Source organism: Verticillium dahliae, genomic scaffold, assembly GCF_000150675.1.
Source record: "Verticillium dahliae VdLs.17 supercont1.19 genomic scaffold, whole genome shotgun sequence".
NCBI lineage: Eukaryota > Fungi > Ascomycota > Sordariomycetes > Glomerellales > Plectosphaerellaceae > Verticillium > Verticillium dahliae.
The window spans coordinates 560857-573058 of NW_009276939.1; the positions used below are offsets into that span (position 1 = coordinate 560857).

At 57.5% G+C, this 12202-nt stretch overlaps 4 protein-coding genes across 4 annotated transcripts; 2 read left to right on the forward strand and 2 right to left on the reverse strand.

The window, feature by feature from the left end:
- Positions 1–756: 756 nt before the first annotated feature.
- On the reverse strand, positions 757–2389 carry VDAG_08242 (phosphatidate cytidylyltransferase; the record flags this gene model as incomplete). Its single annotated transcript, XM_009657619.1, has 4 exons — positions 757–795; positions 849–1313; positions 1367–2110; positions 2231–2389. The coding sequence occupies 4 exons, from the start codon at positions 2387–2389 to the stop codon at positions 757–759; spliced, it is 1407 nt and encodes a 468-aa protein (XP_009655914.1).
- Positions 2390–3328: 939 nt separating this feature from the next.
- Positions 3329–5817, forward strand: VDAG_08243 (UVS-3 protein; the record flags this gene model as incomplete). The annotated part of the gene is made up of 3 exons (XM_009657620.1): positions 3329–3924; positions 3989–4445; positions 4495–5817. The coding sequence occupies 3 exons, from the start codon at positions 3329–3331 to the stop codon at positions 5815–5817; spliced, it is 2376 nt and encodes a 791-aa protein (XP_009655915.1).
- Positions 5818–7139: 1322 nt separating this feature from the next.
- On the forward strand, positions 7140–9410 carry VDAG_08244 (hydrogenase maturation factor hoxX; the record flags this gene model as incomplete). Its single annotated transcript, XM_009657621.1, has 1 exon — positions 7140–9410. The coding sequence occupies one exon, from the start codon at positions 7140–7142 to the stop codon at positions 9408–9410; it is 2271 nt and encodes a 756-aa protein (XP_009655916.1).
- Positions 9411–11977: 2567 nt separating this feature from the next.
- VDAG_08245 (cytochrome P450) lies at positions 11978–12139 on the reverse strand (the record flags this gene model as incomplete). Its single annotated transcript, XM_009657622.1, has 1 exon — positions 11978–12139. One exon carries the CDS (start codon positions 12137–12139, stop codon positions 11978–11980), a length of 162 nt encoding a protein of 53 aa, XP_009655917.1.
- Between the last annotated feature and the right edge of the window lie 63 nt (positions 12140–12202).

Sequence of the window (12202 nt, forward strand, 5' to 3'; positions counted from 1 at the left end):
AACACAGATGCAAAAATGCAAAGGTTGACACGTTTTGGCCGACTGGCTGCTCACCCCCGCATCTCCATGCAGATCGACCACCACCTGCCGCTGCCCCACACTGCCGCTTCGCCCCCCGCCGCCGATGCCGCCTCACTGTTGGTCCGTCTTGTGCCTCCGCACCGGGGGTTTCAGATGCCGTGCGTGGCTGGCTCGTCCCGGTGTTGGGGTTGGTCGCCAGTCTGCATGAGACGCTATTCGTCGCATACTGGCCAGCACTCCCTGTGCAACGAAGACAGAAGAGGTCACCGCGAATCATTGCCACCCGTCCTCTTACCATTGCTACTAAAGCCGGGCGGAAGTCGAGCCTACATCGCTCACAGGCCGGCGATGCGTGCAAGACAGCCTCCTTCGCGATCTGAGCAGACACCGATTGTCGAGGTATACGTGTGTCACGGCATCACAATTTTGGAAGAACATGACAAGCACCCTGACAAGTCACTTCAATGCATTTTGCGGTACCATGTCATGAGTGAGCCAATACAGCAGTAGGTTGAATGGATCATGAAAGTAGGTCGTATTGTGGATATATACCCGTTGAGGGGAGTAAGTCATAAGGGACGATACCGCTGGTCAATGTTACATGTATTATCATTAAATCCTGTGCTTTTGCGTCTACATAGTCCCGGACTACAAGACGATGCCGTGCAATTGATACTTGCAACACTGCGTGCACGAAGCATGTTGTGACGGAGAGCCGTTGAGGGTTCCTGACCACTACGCATGTTGCAGGGCCTTGTCGAGGCACGCAGAGAGCTGAGGCTTGTTAGCAGCGTGCACAGTAGCAGAAAATTGCAAATATGACTTACGACCTCTCCGTTGACGAGACCTTGGTTGCTGAGGTAGCGGCCCAGGCCCGTGATCAGCTCCTTCTGCTCTTCGTGCGTCAGGCCGGTGATGGCCAGCTCCAAGACAGCACCGAGGCTAGCCTCCTTGTTGAGCGACACGAATGTGTGGAAGTAGATGTATGTGAAGAACCCCATGATGAACTGGCAGTCCATGCGATCCGTCATGCCGCCGTGGCCAGGGATTGAATCGCCAAAGTCCTTGATCTTGAAGGTGCGCTTGAGGCCAGATGCGAAGAATCCGCCAAAGGGCGCGATGAGCGAGGCAAAGGTGCCGAGAACGAGGGTATGGAACTGAATAGGGGCAATAGTGAAGGAGATGTCGGTGTTGGGCGGAAGGAAAACCAGGTCGGGGAGCTTGTACGTCTTGGGTAGGAAGGCCGGGTTGGGGGTGCATTCGAGTCCGGTGAAGATATTCGAGGCGAGGTCCTGTTGTATATTAGCATTGTCTTGCGCGCTTGGTCAAGTCCAGGTAAACTTACGTGGGCAGGGCAGATGAAGTAGCTGAAGCGCGTCAAGATGTTGGCCAGGATGATACCAAAGACAATGGTGAAGACCCAGGCGCCAACGAAGCCCTCGACCGTCTTCTTGGGCGACAGTTTGATCAGCTGGGTACGTCCAAAGGTCATACCAACAATGTAGGCGAAAATGTCGTTGGTGATGACGAGGGCCGCGGGTAGGAAGAACCAGATGAGGCCCTCAAAAACGTTGTTCATGACGAAGTGTGCCTGGACCACGATAAGGTACAGTGCCATGTGCGTCCAGGCGAACTGGGTGAACTGGAACTTGAAGTGGCCCGCGTGCAGGGTAGTGACAAAGAAGACGAATCCGAAGATGTAGAGGAAGAAGCTGATGAAGCGGTGGTGGGTGGCCAGCGGCAGGAGGACCTTATCGACCAGCACAATGTGCTTGAAGTAGTAGATGACAGATTCGCCGTAGAGGAAGTACATGGTGGTGGCGAGCCAGTACCAGTTGAGGCTCTTGGAGGGTCGCAGCTGACGAGCCCGGCTGGGGACGCTCGCGATGGCAATGACCTCCTTGAAGCAGACGACCTGAATGACCGTCATGACGCAAATGATGTACATGTGACCGGAAAAGAGGGCAGCGAAGAAGCCAGCGAACATGACAAAGGTCCAGAAGGTGCGGACCTTGAAGTCAGTCTTTCTTTTCTCGTGAGCGACGCGCTTCTCCTCAGCGGCGGCCTCGGCGGGCGACAATTGTGGTTGCTGTGCACAGGGGTGTTAGAATTAGCAAAAAAAAAAAAAAAAGGTCATCTCAAGGCTAGGGTCCGAAGGCGGCGGATGTGCACGCGTCGATGCCCTGCCCAAGGATTTGTGTCGACGTACCTCCGCGATGCCGTCTAACGGCGCCTGCTGCCCAGATCCCGACCTCTGCTTGATAGGGGAGCCATCCTCGCTGTAGTCGCTAAAGCTGGAGCGACGGCCATCGGCGTTGCCGTTGTTGGCCTTGTGGGGGAACTTGACCCCTCTCTTCCCGCGCGGCATCGTGCGAAATGGGCCGCGAATGGGTGAAGGTTCTTGGTCTGGCAGCGGTCGTCCGACCCAGAATTTTCTCGACAGGCGGTTTAAACAACGCGCGATGAGAAGATGTCGCTGTGGAAGAAGAGGCGGCTCTGGCCCGGTTCGTTTGGGGCAGCTCGTCCAGTGCGTGCGCGCTCGGGTTGGCCGGATCGGGTAGGCGCGTAAAGTCGACGAGACCGATACCTAACAATTCAGGTCCAGTGAAGATGGCGTCGGGCGATGCAGGTGCGGAAAGCGCTGCGAATCGTGGGTGCGACGGACGAGCAAAGCCGTCAGTTGGGTCGCCGTGATGGATGGGGTTGAGGAGGTAAGATTGGCAAGTGAGGTAAAGCAAGGTCGCTGGTTTCGGGGAAAGGAAGCGTCGGAGACTTGGTTCTGCGCTTACCCACTACTCCAAGGGCTGTAGGCTGGGCGCTGACTGCTGGCCCAGTGCTACCTGCTACCAGCTACCAGCTCGGTCCCTTACGTAGGGGGGGGCGCTTGGCATTTCGCGCCTTGCTCTTGGCTCATGCTCCGTGAATCAGCCGTCAGCAATTGGTTTTTTGTGGCAGCCACGCCGGAAAGCCCGTGCCTACCCACTATTTCGCTTGCAGAACACTCACTGCCATGTCTTTGGGCTGCCTCTTGGTTACGTCAGAGCCTGCATCGGCTGATTACTGATGTCTTCCATTAGATAAGCATACCTTCAATACCTAGGTACCCAGGTACCTTACCAGAGCACTCCGCAAGCACACACCGAGTCGCGTTGCAACGCGAGCTGGGATCGCCTGATAAGCGATAAGGCTGTCTCGAGATGGCCTCGTCGGAAAACATCCTGGGCCACTCTTAATTGAGAACCAGGCTGCGTCCCCAATCCTACCTCCCTGATGGCGCCATAGTCGCCAATAATCGTAGCTACTGGCGATGGACAACTACTCGGACGACGGCTTTGACGATCTCAACCCAAATGCCCTTCAGGAGCTGGAGAACAATGCTATACAGTTCACACAGGCGCAAACTCAGGCCCCGCCACGGACACTGCAACCTGCCGACAACCCCTATGATGACCTCGAATTCGAGGACGACGACCTTGATGATACCGAATTGATCGATGGCCTGCTTCCGCAAGCTCCCATCGGTACATCGACGAACACTGGACCGAGGTCATACCATCAAAAACCACCCTTGCCTGTACCGAACCGACCCCCCGCCCCGATCCCGCCATCGTCACGATGGGACACCTCCGCGAGGTCAAGATACGCCGTTCCCAACACGGCGCATGGCCAGCCCTTGGCATCACAGGTACCACTTCCCATAGGCGCATCATACAGACCACAACACAGCCAGTTCGCTCGTCCTGCGCCCCCGACAGTCAGGCCGGCCTATCAGCAGCCGCTCGCTTCCCAGGCGCCCCGGGAGTCAGGAAACGATGTTGTTGCTGCTATGCAGCAGCGCCTGAAGGCTCTCGAGTCAGAACTCTACTCGGCCAGGGGAGAGGTTGCCATCATCAGGGCAAACTCGTCCAAAGCCCAGCAGGAATACACTGCAGAGGTGGCCAGGCTGAAGAGACAAAACGCCGAACAGGGAGGCAAAGCAGCAGAGGCTGGTGGAGCAAGCCGTCGCTGCTCAGCACAATGCCACTACCGAACTGCAGTTTCTTCAGCGAGATGTCAAGGAAACCAGTGCTCGAGCGAGGCGAGCGAATGCGGCGCCCGGCGTGCAGAGGAACGACAGTGGCGGCTCTGCCACGAACACGCCGAAGAAGGCCAGCAAGACCTGGGGCATGGCCGACGGCTTTGACGAGATGGACATTGTTCTCAGCCCCAGCAAGGGACGAGGCAAGTCGAGGGACACCGGCCCCGTGGCCATCCCCCTCACCGAACGGACACCAACAAAGAACAAGCGGAAACGGCCTGTGGTGGACAGTCCCGTCATGGCGTTGGAAACCCACGAAGGCGACCTTGTACAGTCGAATATTGATGCAGGTGCCACGGTCCCGAAATTCTTAGCGGTATCGTCCGTGAATACCCTCCCGTTCGATGTAAGTCGGCCCATCGTCACCAAGGTGCCAGCTGCTAACCCCGGCCCAGTTCCTTCAGCTCGTTCTCGACCATGGGTCTCTGCACGGGGAGCCTCCAACATTCGATATTCTCTCACGCTATGCCTTTCCATCAGGCCCAGACACCTCTTTTGCCGCCCAGATTTATCAGAGCTTGCCGCGAATGGGGAACGCGCATGATCCACTGCAGCTCCTTATCGACTTTTCTCACCTCATTCTGACAATGTGGCACCAGTGCCTGGACGAGGCGTATTATCGACCGATCTGGGACCTGGTGTCGCTTCTGGCGTTTACACTCCAACTCCAGACTGTGTCGGTGGCACCCAACCTCATCCACAGCCTGGTGCCAGCCGCAGAGAGGTCCATGTACATGGTGCTCGAACTGCGCTACAAGAGCACAGACGGTGATCTTTCCGGTGACCCCGCCGCTGACTCGCTGCAACAGCAGATCGACACGACGCACATCTTGTCGCTCCTCCATCTGGCAGCCATGGCAAGCGTGAGCGCAATCGTTCAGACGGAAGAGGGCGCTCAGACGCAGCAGGCCAACTTTTGGAGCATGATGCCCGTGGACTTTGTGCTGATCTTCTTGACCCCGAATCAGCGGCTTGACGACATCCTGGGTATGATGGACCTATTGTGCACCTCCGTGCTATCCGCCTCGGTCGGCCCTCTAGAAATGGGCAAAGGCCCGGAGACGGTCGCCTACATGATCATCGAGAAGCTCACATGCAACCTCCTTGACCTGCCACGGGCGGCATCAACACCCCGTCTGATTCACACGGTCGGATCAGGGGTCCTGCGCACGCTCACCGCGTTCACCCAGTCTCAGTTTGGGGCGCTCCAGGTCGCGAATCATGATAATGCCATACCCAGACTAGTGACGACTCTGAGTGGCTTGGTGGACGAGCTGTACGATGCCAGCGACCCTGTCGTCACTGATTCTCCGGCTGGCAGCGGCGGGAACCGTGCGGCAGCCCATCCACCGGCGGGAGATCTGGGGGCCGACAAGGCGGACGACGCGGACGACGCGGACGACGCGGACGACGCGGACGACGCGGACGACGACCTTGTGGGTCTGCACCGATTGATCAAGCAGATCGTACTGCTCCTGCACCGGCTCGTTGCTGATCCGGCGACAGCAGACGCGGCCAACATTCAATCCAAGCTGGCCATGGCCTACGGAGGCCCGCAGCGGTACATCCTCTCGCTGTCACGCATCCATTTCGCAGAGGAAGACTTGGTGTACGAGGCGGGCATCGACGAGGAGACGGCCGAACTGGCGCGCGAACTATGTGAATTCGTCGTGACCCCTGACGAAGGAGAGGGTGTCAGGGAGGCCTTCGGCGTTTGAGGAGCGCCTTCACACAGCAAACCATGGTGGGCGGTGGCATGGACCTCGTCTCTGAAGGGCTGAAAGCGCCCCCAGCCCGGAAGAGGACTGATGACAGCGATCCGGTGGTCCGTGGGTAGGCACGAGACGGGGTGACGAGCGGCGAAAAAAATGGACGTGGAAGAACGCCTCCGACGCCCAAGTTTCGCGACTTTTCCTCTCTGGGCCGTCCAGCTCCCGCTTCCACACGTGGGCCTATGGCATTTTCAACCTGCCGAGTCGGATGATCGACGCACTCGCGGGCCATCACAGGAGGTCCGTGATCTGCTAAGGTTAACGTCCCCGGCTGAGTTCGTATGTCAGCCCAGGTGTGATTCTTTGACAAAGCTGAATCGCGGTGCCTGGCCAGAAACGGTCCGGCCACAACCACCGATTCAGGGACCAACGAACCAGCCGGCCGGTCATCTCGAGGTACCCGGACCAACGACCATTCGCCCTGAAAGAGAGAGAGCTCGAATAGCAGTCAGGGACGGGACCAGTGCCAATGAGATACCAGCTGGGCGTGTCGCCTTGCCCCCTAACAGGACTAGACGAAGTATTCGCTCGAAACAATCCCCCCCCCCCCCCCCTACGATCCAGTCAGCGCTCTCTCTCTCTATGTCTTTCTCCGCAATCTATCTGCTAGTCGTGGCAACCAGCAACCATCTCTGTCGCACTATTCCACCGAAAGAAAGGTAAACGTCTGGCCCGGGTTTCCCTCATCTCACCTCACCCACATGTCCCGATGTCCGAGTTCCGCAAGGACGCACGCACAAACGCACAAGTGCACACTCGCGCAATAAGGAACCCCATTCTTCATCCGCGATAACCCTGTGGCCCGAGTACGGCGATTCCTCTATTTGGAAGCACCAGAAGAAGCGTGACAGGTCTTGATTGGCGTAGCGCAATCCACAACTGAGATGGCAGCGTTCATCTGGTCTTGGAGCGGATTAGTTGCGCGTCAAAGCGTTGGCGCCATGGTGCTCACCACCACTTCACGCGCCTAGCTGTTCCTCAATGGGCAATCTGTTGCAGTCAAGCCCGTGCGCATCAAGATGTGTCGAACTCATGTCAAGCGCATCTTGAGGCAACCAGCCGGATCATGTCAGGCACATTCTTGCTTGCTTCTTAAGTTGCCAGTCGCGCCACGTCCAGACTAGCGATACAGTACGCTCCTTAGGGTCTCGCTCTTAGACATACCAATGATACCATACCCCCCTTCATTGTCTGTAGAGCTGAACCTTACCATGGCACTCAGTACGACACATAGCCGCGCTCTTCTATATGACGAGAGGTTTTCCACAATGCCCGAAGCTTGGAGGCGAGCCTCTTGCCACCCCCAGCAGCTACCTCGTTCCGCCGCCAAGATGAACATCCTCTTCCTCTGCACGGCGCACAACTCGCTGTCACAGCGCCTCTACCTGGCCCTGGCCAAGACACACTCTATTACGATCGAGTACGCTCTGTCCGACCAGGCCATGGTCGAGGCTGTCGCTTTGGCCCAGCCCGACCTCATCATCTGCCCGTTCCTGACATCCCGGGTGCCCAACGAGATTTACCTCAACTACCTCACACTCATTGTCCATCCCGGCCCGCCAGGTGATGCCGGCCCTAGCGCCCTCGACTGGGTGCTCATGGGCGACGACGGTTCCGAGACATCAGTCGAACGTCTCCTCCAATCTTCGGCACCTACACGGCCGGGGCGCTCCCACTGGGGTGTCACCGTCCTCCAGGCCGTAGAGGAGTTCGACGCCGGCCCCGTCTGGGCCTTTGAGCAGTTCCCCATCGATATCGATGCCCCGGACGCCACCAAATCCAACCTCTATCGAGGGCCTGTGACACGAGCAGCCCTCACCGCCACTCTGGCAGCCCTCGAGCGCATCACGACCGCAGCTTCTCGTCACACCAACGTCCTCACGCCTCCGCCATCGCCGGGGCGCGAGAAGTCGAATCTTTTGCTCCACCCCAGCGCCATCTCGCCCCGCATCCAAGCCGATCCCGTGTACCGGCAACTCTCCGTCACACTGCAGCAGTCTTTCCTCGGCGGTGTGACGCGACATCGACCACTTCTCAAAGCGTCCCAGCGCGACTTCGACATGACGAAACACACAGCGCGCGACATGTCACGCAGAATCAGGTCCGCTGACTCGCAACCCGGCTGTCTCACTGGGCTATTTGGAACCAACCTGTTCGTCTACGGCGGCACCGTTGAGGAAGCAGGTGACCTGCTCGAGGGACAATCCCAAGCGGGCACCATCATCGCCTGCCGAGATGACGCCATCTGCGTCGCGACGTGTGACGGCAAGGGCATCTGGATCTCGCACATCCGGCGTACCAAGCGAAAGATCGACGCCATGCTGTGGCCCAAGGTGCCCGCCGTGTCGGGACTTCGCGAGCTCGGCCTCCTAGACGATGCCACCTTCAGCCGCACCCAAGTACCGCGTGCCACTGTCGACTGGTCCAAGGCCGCGGCGTCTACGCATCAGGAGATCTGGGTCGACTTTACGTCCATGCCGGGCGCCCGACGCGTGGCGTTCGTCTACTTTGAGTTCTACAACGGCGCCATGAGCACGAGCCAATGCGACCGCCTCGTCGAGGCCCTCGATTTCGTCGCGCGCACACACGTTGTCGAGCGGCCCCTGAGCGCCGTCGTGCTGATGGGCGGCAACTCCTACTTCAGCAACGGCATCGCGCTGAACGTCATTGAGGCGAGCGCCGACCCTGGCCAGGAGTCATGGCGGAACATCAACCGTATCGACGACGTGGTGCAATGCCTGCTCGACGACTTCCCCAGGCGAAACATCAAGACCGTTGCAGCGATTCGAGGGAATTGCGCCGCTGGTGGCGTGGCTCTGGCGGCCGCTTGCGACGTCGTGATTGCTGGCTCAGAGACAGTACTGAACCCGGCCTATCGCGCGCTGGGTCTTCACGGGTCAGAATATCACTCTCTCTCGTACACTGGACGATGTGGCGTCGATGGCGCGAGGAGGCTGCTGCGCGACATGACGCCACTTTCGGCCTACGACGCGCGAGCCATGGGCTTGATCGATCACAGCCTGCCCGGCTCTGGCAAGGTCCTCGAGACCAGGATTCGAAACCACGTCAAGGCCATGGTGTGCGGCAGCAACGCCTACACGCCAGGCAAGTGGAAGCGAAACGTCGATGTCTCGCCGGCGGGCCACGCCGCGGCGCGCGCACAGGAGCTCGGCGAGATGGCCAAAGACTTCTGGAGCGCCCGTGCCGTCCGATACCACGAGCGCAGGCGCGACTTTGTCCGCAAGATCAAGACGCGCGGGACCCCGCTGCGCTTCGCGGGCCACAGGCGCCTCGCCGGCGTCCTTGACGAGGAGGAGTCCGACTCGTTCGACGACGTGGGCGCGTTTGAACGGCGCGCCCTCGACAGGCTCGTCGAGGAGCGTTTGAGGCAGGTCATGCCCATGAGCCCCACGGACAGCGCGCTGGGATCTGTGGACGGCGACCACCACGCGAAGGCGCTGGCGCCGACGGTCATTTGCGCCGATGTGCCGACGCGAGACCTGGGGCCCGTGTTCTCGTGTTACTACGGGTCGGCTTAAGATTGCTTAAGATGATTCACCTTTTTTCTAACTTTTATTGTTGTTTTTTTTCCTTCTTCAGAATTCCCTCTGCTGTTCGGGACCGCTCTGCGTGGTTTTCTCGCGAGCTGGCGTTTGGTGGCCAAGAGAGAGTTTCGGTAGCCGCAGAGGCATGCATTGCCGCTCATGAAGCTTTCATCTCGCGGCGGGCTGACGAGATACGAACGTGATTGGGTTGCTTGACAGGTGTTCGGGGGTTCTCTAGCGGGCAGGTCCGTCGAGAGTGTAAGCAAGCCTAGGTGTGCGCTCTAGTCCGTAATCAGTCTGCTGAACATGATTGGCAATCCTTCACGTCTCGAAACCCCCCATGCTATTGTCTGAAAAGGGGACCAAGTGATTGACACGGAGAGATGACGGGACGGCGAGCGACTGGCTAGGACTCTCGCTCTCGCTCTCCCTATCGTCTGTCTCGGAACGGCAGTTGGCTGTCTCAACACCAAGCTTTGCGGGGGGGGCGAGAGAGGGCCTTCGCCGGGGGATGGTAGGATGCCGGGTGCCCGGGCGTGGGGGAGACCGGCCCAATTACGGGGGCGTGTCTTATCTGGGACAGGGAATGCTGTGAAGATCCCGATGACGTACGGCCCAGAGGCTCGCCCCCGAAAGCCAAGCGGGTGCTTGCTTCCCCTTCTTGAGAAGGGGAGGACCTTGTTTCTCGAACGGCGAGAACACTGGCGTCTTTGTTTCCTCTTCTCTCTGCCCTAAAAGTCTAGCCTTGCCGCTCGGTTTGTCTGGGCATTTTTCTTGGCACTATCCATCCACGCCACAAGTTGAAGATGACGACAAGAGCTCACCATGGACGAACGTGATATCGATAGCAACCGGCGACGGTCCTTCGGTCGTGGTGGAGCGGGCAATATCCGTACGTGCTGCACCGTCGCTTAAGCGCCCGCTTCGTGTACTCTGACAAACAAGCTGACTTTGACATGTCCAGGGAGCTACTCCAACGCGAGGTTACCGGACCCATGCAACGAGGATGGAACCTGGCGGAGGAGAAGCAGTATTCTGAGTTCCAGGTCGAGCGACAGCGCTGAGAGGAGACGAACAAGCTTGTTACATGGGTGGACTGGGTTCTTCCAGAGCAAGAGGGATCTCAAAGCAGATTGTATACATGAGGAGCCGAAAGTGGAAGAACTCGAGGGTCAGTCGGTGGGCTCAACGTGAGGCCGGTACCATTGGCACGACAATGTGACAAATAGGAGAAGCATGCGTTGTTCGATCTCTTTGGAGTGCCTCTCTTGGGAGTTTCACAGGATGCTCGGGGTTTTTGGGTGCCTCAAGATTGGATATTGGCAGGTCGCCATGTTTGTTCCTCGCAAGATACCTCAAGGTCGCGGACTTGTCACAGATTCTGAATTTAGGTTGGAATAAAAGAGCTCCCGCCCTGGGCAGAAGATTTGGCAAATCGGGGAGAAGTAAGCCGCGTTCAAAAGCAACGTGTGTCTTCCAGACGGCAGTTTTGAGTCCCTACCCTGCGTACCACAACAAGAAGATCAAAGTTCACCATCGCGACCAACATATCCGTTTCATATGGTCAGTCGATAAACAGGATCTCCTGTGAAACCGACATCGTATCGAGTTACTAGACAGCTGGATGTCGAGCAGATATGGCTCGTCTGCAGCTCCTCGCACGCCAGTCGCTTCGCCCGCTGTTTCCCTTCCAACCGCGCAGCACCAGCACTAATATGTCTCGATGACTTCTACTAATTCCATGATAATGTACACAGAAAGTGGCAACATGAAGGATTTAGTAGTAGTAGATACGTGTTATCTGACACTTTTGACGCCCGCTGTATCCAGTCATCTGCACAGACAGTAATACAGAAGGCCTGGGAATCATCCCTGGGGGTTGGGAGGCTACAGAAGCGTACCTTATAACTGAGGGCCACTCATGGCCCTCCTAGCTGTAGAGGTCTTTTCCAGGCCCGCCTGAGATCTCCCGTCATTCTTTCAAATAGCCCCAGGAAGCCACTTAACCGCCCAGACAGGCAGAAGCCGGCCTGTTGCTATAACACATGCAAACAACATACGATACTCCCAAATTTAGTGCTAAGTCTGACTTTAGTGGCTGATGGTCGTCGAGTTTCTCCTGGATTGCGATCTTTTTTTCTTCGATCATTTGCGTGCAAACCGAATGCAATGCGTTCGCCGCCTGTATAACCATGGCATTGAGCTTCCAGGGCAACAACCTCACAAATCTCATGCCAAAATCTAAGCCAAGCATTGAGTAAACCAATTTCTCGGGAGTTGGATCGAGGAGTTTCGTGTATATTTTATGAAGCGGATCGTCGGACTTCTCGATAGTATTCATGTCGTGACCCAAACCGGCAACGCCGATAATGTCAAGCGTGACTTTGCTGGCCCAGAATGTCAGACCCACAACCGCAGAGTCTTGCCCTGCGTCGATGGGATCTGGAGCAATTTCCTGGGTGAGGGCGCTCACCAAATCCTCAGCTTTGGTCCACATCATTGGATACAAATTCTTGATATGCCGGAATTGGAAAGCAGGCATGGTGTTCTTGCGGAGAAACTTATGTATCTCCTTCCACGATGATGAGCCCGTCGCCAAGGATGTGCCGCAGGAATGAGCTGATCTTGTTTGGCTTGGTGAAATCGTAACATTTGTTGACCAGCACGTTGGCGAGAAGCCGAGGGTTGGTGACGAATACTTCGGTTCCAGCGACGCTGAGCATGATCATGTCTTGTGCTGGATACTTTTTCGCCAGTCGGAGCAAGTGGTCCCCTGAGGGTCCATC